This window comes from Lonchura striata, chromosome 4 (assembly GCF_050655825.1).
Source record: "Lonchura striata isolate lonStrDom1 chromosome 4, ASM5065582v1, whole genome shotgun sequence".
Classification (NCBI taxonomy): domain Eukaryota; kingdom Metazoa; phylum Chordata; class Aves; order Passeriformes; family Estrildidae; genus Lonchura; species Lonchura striata.
The window spans coordinates 47,386,180-47,395,299 of NC_140706.1; the positions used below are offsets into that span (position 1 = coordinate 47,386,180).

The 9,120-nt window shown below is 37.9% G+C and overlaps 1 protein-coding gene across 4 annotated transcripts in view; it reads left to right on the plus strand.

The window, feature by feature from the left end:
• DKK2 (dickkopf Wnt signaling pathway inhibitor 2) overlaps positions 1-8,889 on the plus strand; it is a 47,489-nt gene extending 38,600 nt beyond the window's left edge. For all 4 annotated transcript variants that reach the window (XM_085578119.1, XM_085578120.1, XM_085578118.1 and 1 more), the window contains 3 exons: positions 2,906-3,056; positions 3,700-3,849; positions 4,378-8,889. In XM_085578119.1, the coding sequence (XP_085434245.1) occupies positions 2,906-3,056; positions 3,700-3,849; positions 4,378-4,628 (552 nt within the window). In that variant the 3' untranslated portion in view covers positions 4,629-8,889. The remainder of the gene's footprint in view (positions 1-2,905; positions 3,057-3,699; positions 3,850-4,377) is intronic.
• The last annotated feature ends 231 nt before the right edge of the window (positions 8,890-9,120 follow it).

Genomic DNA, 9,120 nt, shown 5'->3' on the forward strand with positions numbered 1-9,120 from the left:
TATAGATGCATTTCCCTCCTGGTAGCAAAGGCTAAGAACACAATATATTATTTTCTTTTATTTTTCTCTTTCTATAATGAATGCTACACGGCAATAGAAATTACTCTGCTGAGAGCAGGAATTATGTCAATTCTAATGAACGTCTAGTGACTAGGAAACAGACACAAGGTTATAAAGGCATTTTTGTTTTAAGGTCCTGATGATTGATAGCCAGGCTATAAATGGATAGTGATTTTGGCAGATCAAAATAGTTGGTGGCAGCAGGCATTTGCAAGAGTGTTTCTAGTATGGCTGGCTGGTAACTGGTCTTTTGAGTGGACCTGTTAGTTATTATCTAAGCTACATGTAACAGACTTCTTTTTTTGATGCGCTGCAGTCATTTGCCTTAGGTAGGTCAATTTTGGCTTATTGTAATTCAGAAGTATAATTTTTATTTTAGAATGGGCTCTAGATTGGGAAGAAAGGCTGGGTTCTGTTGATTTTCCTAGCAATTTTTGAAGTTGTCTTTTATTACTTTTATCATCTGTCAAGGACAGAGCGCAGAGCTGACAATTTAGATGCGTATCTTAAAATATCTTTTCCATGTCACTCAGCTTAAAAGCCAAAAGTAAAACAATCACTAGATATGGTATGTGAGAGCATTCATTAGCGCCATTCAGGATCAGGGAACTCTTTTTTTTTTTTAAGAAGCTATTTGAGGAACCAAAATAAAACTGCAAGTAGGCTTCTTGCTGACAAGTTGCAGGTGTATGCCACATGCCCATATTGGAAAAAAGATGCGGTTATGAAGGTCTTGATGACAGACAAGGGTCTAAAATGCCTTCATCTCCAGGTTTTAGCCAGTTCATCTGTTTTTTATTTGCATTTCCTGCAGCTAGCAGAGTTAGTATTTTCCAAATTCAGTATAACCATGCACAGGTCTATATAAAATGGCTTTTCTTTTTTTTTTTTTTTGCATTGTAAGGATCATAGGCTAATAAGGTATAATTTAAATTAAGAAAGTCTTACTTTTATAGTAACTATATAATAAATTTTCAGTCAGTTTTATTTATTAGTTTTGGAAAAATGAGGGAAAGGAGTGATGGGATTGAGAAAAGAACAGTTTCACTCCACTTTGATAAAATAAGTAGAATATGCTTATGCCTAAAGAGTACCAAAAAGGTATTTCTATTGGTATCTTATTGGTACTTCTAGCTTAAAAGATCTGGCCTTCTTTGGTTTCATCCTCTTGAGGAAATGTCCATTCTTAAGGCTAAAAGACTTCCACATAGTTTGGATTACTCCAAACAGCTGCACCCTGGAAAAATTCTCAAAGGCACATATTCAGAGGGCAGAAGTAATGAGGCAGCAGCATTTGGGAAATATCCAGCCAGCACTTTTGGTACTGTAAAGTAAATTTTGACAACCAACTCATGAAGTCACATGAGAAATGGCATCCCCTCCCACTACTGACATGAGAGAAATATGTTAGGTTTTCTTTGAAGATCTCTTGTTTCTTATGTGATTCTCAACAGAATCACATGAAGACTGATAAACAAGAGTTTCTCCATCTAGAGAAATTACTTCCAAAGTGCACTCTTAAAGATTTGGAAGTTTTTTATTTTCTGAGAGAAATATAAGTCTTGATTTCAAAAATTATTACAGAAAAGTAATAATTCTACACTGGAAATTAGTTGGGCATTTTTTTTGGGGGAGGAACGATTAATTAAAAAATAATTTTGAACAGCAATAGTTTTATTTATTTGAAATACTGGAGAAAATTAGTTGAGGAAATGTAAACATAATTTTCCAGGAAGTGTACAAAATTTATTGTCATCTTTTTTTATTTAAACAAATTCCTCAAGAATAATTTTGAGGAATGGAAAAAAATCTGTAATAAATTTTACAGGAAGTAAAATTAGATTCAAACAGATACCACAGTTGTAGCTGTGTGGGAGTCAGCAGAAAGCATCCTGGAATGTGGCAGTGTGTGTTATTATGTCTCTTTCAAGAATCCTCTCTTTTCCTTTTGTAGGAATAAAGTTTTCTTTATCTTTATTGGAGAATGCAGTGCTTTTGCCTTTTTTTTTTTTTCTTTTAAAAGTGTTTTCCTGTGAAGTAATGCTGGCTTTGATGAATAGAGAAGAATTGTATACCCATGTATCTGCTTGCAGGGAATTATATGTGTAAGTTATTTTGTGCTCTATAATACATTCCATGCTGCATACCATAGGGTGCTGTTTAGCAGGTGGCAAGTATAAGGAGTATACTGAGACCAGAAGTGAATGAAAGGTTATCAAAGTGAAATGCTGACCAGTGATGTTTATTCACTTCCAAGGAGTCCCACCGCTGTGGGCCAGGGATGAGTGGTGAAGTTAGAGACATTTGAATGAGTGTGATGCAGATACTCATGGTGACAACACTGAGCTTAGTGATTATAAACCAGTGTGTATGACAATTGTCAAAGGAAGAATGCCTCCTCAGAATTTTAAATGAAATGTTATCTATTGTAATGTGTGTTTTGGTATTGTTACTGGCTTTCATGGCTGTGTTGATTATTCATTGTGGAGTTTTAAGCTCTTGCCTATGAATCCACAAAAAGGTGTATTCTCTTGTGCCCACATATGTTTGAAATAAGGAAAGTTGAAACCATGAGTAAGCAGGTTCCATCTTTTCTTTAAGCAATGACTAGCAGTTGTGTGAGCTTAAAGATTGCTGTATAACTGCAGCGGAGCACCCCTAGTTGCATCTTCTTGCCCAGTGAATTGTTACCTTAGCTATTGTTTTACTTTGGAGGTTTCAGCAGCGGTAGTTTATTTTCTTGGTTTTTGTTTGTTTGCTTTTTTTTTTTTTTTTTTTTAAATGGATTGCGTTCATTCCTTGTGCAAAGGAGTGCCTCACTGTAAACCTTTCTCTTCCCCGCCAGGCCTATCCTTGCACTAATGACAAGGAATGCGAAGTTGGGCGGTACTGCCACAGCCCTCACCAAGCCACGTCTGCGTGCATGCTGTGCCGGAGGAAGAAGAAGCGCTGCCACCGGGACGGGATGTGCTGCCCCGGGAACCGCTGCAACAACGGTACGGCTGCCAGCTCCGGCTTCTCTGCACAACACCAGCCTTCTCGACATCATCTGTTTCTAGCAACAGTATTTTTTCCTGGGTGACAGCTCTTCTTGTTCTAAGCCAAGAACACTTAATTGTCTACTTCATCCCACGCTGCCTATTTTTCTTTAATAGTATTTCTATGTTTAGGGCTCAGGTACTACCAGTATTTTCTTATATTTTGTGGTGGAGAAACACAAAAATGCTGCTTAAAATCACAGCTCTACATTCAGTGTGCTTTGGTTCATTGGAAGACTGCACAGAAGTCATATTTTAAGGAAGCAAAGGAGATTTAATGAATCCTGAATCTACCCTCCCTGAGGAGATTTATAGCCATACTGTTTGCATTTCCATGGAGACTGGAGAGAGATGTCTGTAAGAAGCTCTCCAGGGGCTCAGACCATAAAGCCAGAGTGACAGAGAGACTGTCTGACAGTGAGTGAAGCAGACCTGTGGTGAGGCTAAGTGCCAGGAGCCAGAGGTGAATGTGTCATTAGAGCTTAGCTTCACTGAGGCCAAACCCCGGTGCTTTCATCATCCTGACCTGGCCAGTCAGTGCATGCCTCTCAGCTGCTTTTTCTCTTATTCAAATATTTGAGTGGTTGTCTTTATCTTGCAGGTATTTGCATACCAATGACTGAAAGCATCCTTACTCCTCACATCCCTGCTCTAGAAGGGCCACGCAACAAGAAGAATGGCCATTATGCGAGCAAGGATTTGGGATGGCACAACCTGGGGAGACCCCGATCCAAGCTGTCACACATAAAGGGTAAGATGACATTTGGACTGGACTGCTCTGTTCCTTTGTGACAAGAATCATGTTATTGCTGTTAAGATACAGCAGTGGAAACCAGAAATAGGCAGTAATTTCACAGGGAGTGAATGTATTGTGAGAGATCACAGCACAACTCAGAAAGTGATGTAATGTCAACCGACAGCTCCTGTGATTGAAACAGCATCTGCTTTCTTCTCTGTATCAGATGTGGACTAACAATCATGTTATCAGTTGTGCAAGACTGCAGACATCCTCCTCTTGTAACAGCCATGTAATTGAACACTTGTAATTCTGCTTACAATCCTGTAGTTGAATTTCTCCTTACTAAGTCTTATGGCAGGTCTCATGAATTACCCCCTTGAACTTTCCTAATTAATATTTTTTCTTGTGTTTGCATCCTTCAAATAGCCACAGGTGGAAATACCACCTCTTCTTTTTGTCAGTTCCATTTGCATAAGTCTGCACTGAATCTGTACTTTCACATTTTAACATGAGATAAAATAATTTGATTGTTCTTTTTAGGACACGAAGGCGATCCCTGCCTACGGTCATCAGACTGCATTGAGGGACACTGCTGTGCTCGCCACTTCTGGACCAAAATTTGTAAGCCTGTGTTGCATCAGGGGGAGGTGTGCACCAAACAGCGCAAGAAAGGGTCCCATGGACTGGAGATTTTCCAACGATGTGACTGTGCCAAGGGCTTGTCTTGTAAAGTATGGAAAGATGCCACCTCCTCTTCTAAATCAAGACTTCATGTGTGCCAGAAGATCTGAATGAGGATTGGGAAGATATTAACTGACTGTGGCTTTATGTGCTTAATGCATTATGGCATGGCGGAAAAAGGGGACTGCAAATGAAAGTGGAATGCTAAAGTATCAATTAGAGTGTGAGTAGAAGTCACATCAAATGCATTTCTTTTTGAGCTGGTGGTAAACACAAATGTAGTTGGAGTTCACCTACCACGCAGTTCTCCTGTAAATAATTCTACAGTTTCTGGGGAATGCTAGTATGCAGACAAGTAGAGTGGAAATGAATGTCACTTACCTTGCTGTGTTGTCCCATGATGTTTCAGGGGTTCAGTGTTAGGGCTACAGTGGGTCTACAGCGAGGTAAGGATTTTCTACAGAAATTGTATACATTGTACTCCTATAGGAAGCAGTGCATGCCAGGAAGACTCATCTGTCAACACATCACTGCAGGTGTGAGAAATGGAAATAAAGTTACTGTGAATGTCTACATGCCCTCATTATTCAGGGCTGACATTCAGCAAGGAAGCACTCCTGCAGGACAAGAGTGCTATGTTTTGTGGGCCCTTATGAAGGAGGTGAAAACTGGCCATCCCAAAATTTCAAGAGAGCAGCAGTTTATCTTAGAGGAGGCATTTAAACAGAGTTTTGTTTCCTATACATGGGTAAATTGAAATGTTTATGTAGTTCAATGTCATAGTAAGGCACTTAATTGCTTGTATTTTTCTCAGTTTACTTCTAATATACATTGGGTTGAACAGATGAAGCAAATATGTGTGCATGCTGAATCCAGAATTATATACAGGCAGTTCCTCATTAGTCCTAAATATACTTTCCTTGCCTAAGCATTCTTGCATTATAGACATTTCCAAAAGAAATAGCAGAGTGTTGAAGTGCTTAACACGAAGAGCTTTGAAGTTGTTTCTCTATTGCTGTTATAATATATTCAACACCTCAACGTTTGTTGAAATCTTTCAAGCATAGTGCTACAAACTCAAATTTTACATCTTATGGCACTCTGCAGCAGTATAATGGATTTGTTCTCAAGACAGCAGAGAAGGAGTTGAGTCTTGTGAGTATCTCCTCTCCTGCAGAAGAGGATGTAAGAAGATGGCATGATTTGTTAAACATCGTGTGATGTCACAGCATACCAGCCTCCAGCATGTATTCAGCCTGAGAACTGGTGTCCTCTCACTCTGGAGTGTTCTTCCAGGAATGACAGAAATACATAGACTGTGGAAACAGCTGCCAACCCTACGTTGTTTGTGTATTGGTTAGAATAAGGACAGCCTCTCTCCCATGACTTGTCTCCCAGCTCTTTTCAAACCTATAAAGTTTTACTTATTTTCAAATATTCCTTTGTATAAACTTTGGTAAAGAGACTGATATTATTTTAAAGAAGTTCAATTCTGTAAGTGACCTACTGCTATGTTGTAATTACCCATTTATGATTACCCATTTTCATGTTCTATGGTACAAAGATAAAAAGATACTTTTCTGTTTATTCAGTTCTGCACAACATGGGTAGGCCAGTGTGTAGTTTTACTTTGAAGACCACATTGCCATTACCTGATATATTTTTCCACCAGTGAGATACTTTAAAGTTTTAGCTTGGCTACACTGCTTGATTCAGCCTTCCTAATTAGAAAACAGACCTCATCTTCATTGCCCTAATCTTTCATAAGAGTCTAAAGCAGAAGAGTATTTCACACACCTCCTTCCCTACTAGAAATAACTCTTCTTACTCCAGCATTTTCCAATGTCACTGAAACAGAAATAAGGTTCAGGAATTGCAAAATACTATAAAAGTCCAGGAACCAATTTTACAAGTTTTATTTACACTGACACAGCACATACTCAGAAGAGGAACTCAAGTGTTCTCATTGCTCAAGTGCTCGCTACATATAAAAGAAAATGAGCAAGGGGGTTGCAGAAATGGGGTCCCAGCATTTTTCAGCTCTTCTTATTTGGCCTACCCGCCATTTTGCTCTTGCAAAACGCAGTTATTTGTAATAATTTATTTACAGGAAATGTTTAATGAGATGTATTTTCTTATAGAGATATTTCTTACACAAAGCTTTGTAGCAAAATATATTTGCAGCCTGTTGAATTTAATGTAGAAAAAATGTATAATAAGATTAAATATATTAAATTTCTTTTCACATTCCACCCCAAGTATGTTACCCATATTCTTTTTCCTTACTTGCTACTTAAGAAGAGTAGTTATTTACAGAAAGACATGCAAATCAATTGAGAAAACAATCTTGTATCTTAGCTATGCAAGTAAAAACATCTGATTGTATTTGTGTCTGTGTGTAGGCTGAGTTCTGGTAAAGAATATGAAGGTCATCTTAAAATACCCAGACATCATTTCTACAAAACTGGTTTAAGTGACAACTACCTGAATGTTTCTCTTGGGCCGCTTTAACCCTAAGCACTCAAGAATATATTTTGAAAATAATGCACTTGGTTGTGTAATATAAAATCAACCAGGTTAAGTAGAAAAGGTATCCAGACACATTTCCTGGATAGTGATATATACCAGAGGGATTCATGCTGGATAAAGGTGGTATTCAAATTACATAGCATTTTGTTAGAGGCTACAGCATACAAATGCACTCCTGCAAAATCTATAACTAGCAATTCTGAAATGGCAACTTACAGCATTCAGCTCTAATAAGATGAAACAATCCATGTGACACAACTGCGAATACCATTAATAAAACCAGCAGAGTTTTGATCCCAGGAAAACTCCTGCAGAGCACAATAAATATTGCAAAATAATGCCTGTGGTTATTGAGCAATGGTCTTGATATCCCTGCTAGTTGTTTCTGGTAACCCTTTGCTCCAACAGATGTACATTTGGGGGATGGAATGATCTCCAAGTCACACAAGTGATTGTATAAAATGAAAAGGTTTAGCTACTGTCATTTGCAATATTTGATTGGTAGGCCTTTGAAAATTCCAACGCTTTTGACATCAACATAATAAAGTTGTGAGCATTTTCAGAGCCCAATGACTTCAACAAAGACTGCCAAAGCCTTCAGAGATTTCATCTGGGAACAAAAACAATAGGCACAGGCAGTTCTTTGCACACCACAAATGCTGAGCCACATAGCTGAACAGAGTAGCATGCGAGCAGTTTCAAAAGACTGAACTTTGGTTGTTTAAAAGACAGTCAGTCAATGTTTTGTGAAATATACATCAGTCTGAGAATAAAAGAACAGCTAAATTTTGGGATAATTGCTCTCACTCACTGTGTCACTCATCACGGGAATTAGAAATGTGTTTGGTTCAGTAACATTTCAGAAATCTGCTGTCATGACACAAGTACACAAGATGTTATTGCTGAACAATTCAAACCATTTTCCTATTAGCCTAGAATAGCTTCAACAATGCAACATCTCTTTGGAAATACTTACTAACTTTCCTAAAAATATGGATTTCTACTTTATAACTACATATATTTGATTCACAGTATAAATGTGGGTGTGTATCTATTACTGTACTATTTGCTTTGTCTCATTTTGTTTGCAACCTATAGTATTTATTATTTTAAACATTTTTAATTAAAACAATTAAAATTATTTATCTGCTTCTATAACAACACTTTCAACAGCAAACATCCAGCAACTGCCACCTAAACCAGAATTCACTGAAATTTAAGCCATCTTCTGCATATCCTGACTTTCCAGCTCATTGTCTCAGCAACAGCAAAATAGCCCTCACCAAACACTATAAAATATCTTGGGCAGAGGCTGAGAAGAGACATTCCTAAACTATTCCTTCCCTCTCTACTTTCACTTTAGAGCTCTGCATCATCACCCCCACTAGCAAAAGTAAGTGCTATCCAAGAAAGTTTGTATTTTTCATCCCTTCTAGTTTGCTTTCTTTCTAGGAAAGCCATTTAAGAAAGAGATCCTGAAGGTCAAACCCACAGAAACTCATATAACAGAGGCTCTAAGCTCAGGCTTTTAAGAGTTTTGAGATCTATCCTCTAAATTTCAAAAACTTGATTGCTAGGAGAATTAGGTATATATCAAAACCACATTTATAAAAAATAAAGAAATCTTGTTATTTGGTTTGTCACTCACATTTTCTGAAAAAAAACTGCCCACAGTGGTGGAGTAAAAGCAAACACTTCCTCCTCACCCAAGCAACTTTCCCTGTAGTCCCTGACAAAGGGAAAACAGTTGGTTTGTATTTCTTTTGCTCTAAGCACAGTGTACACAAAGGAATAATTAATTTTGTTTTATAATAAAGTTATGGTTTCTTACCTTGCTTACCAGTCTGAGGTATGATATCTTGCTTTTGCTGCATTAGACAGGAGTGAAGAAACAGTTAGCTTCAAGGTCTGTGCTCCCTCATTTAAATCCTAGTGTTTCACTGAAATAAACACAGACTTTCAGCTCAAGTGCCTTATCAGCTAATACAGTTTTTCACATGCTCGCCACTACCAAAGACTGCTACAGTACAACACAGACCCTGTATCCATTTTTACCATTTGTTTAGGTTCAAC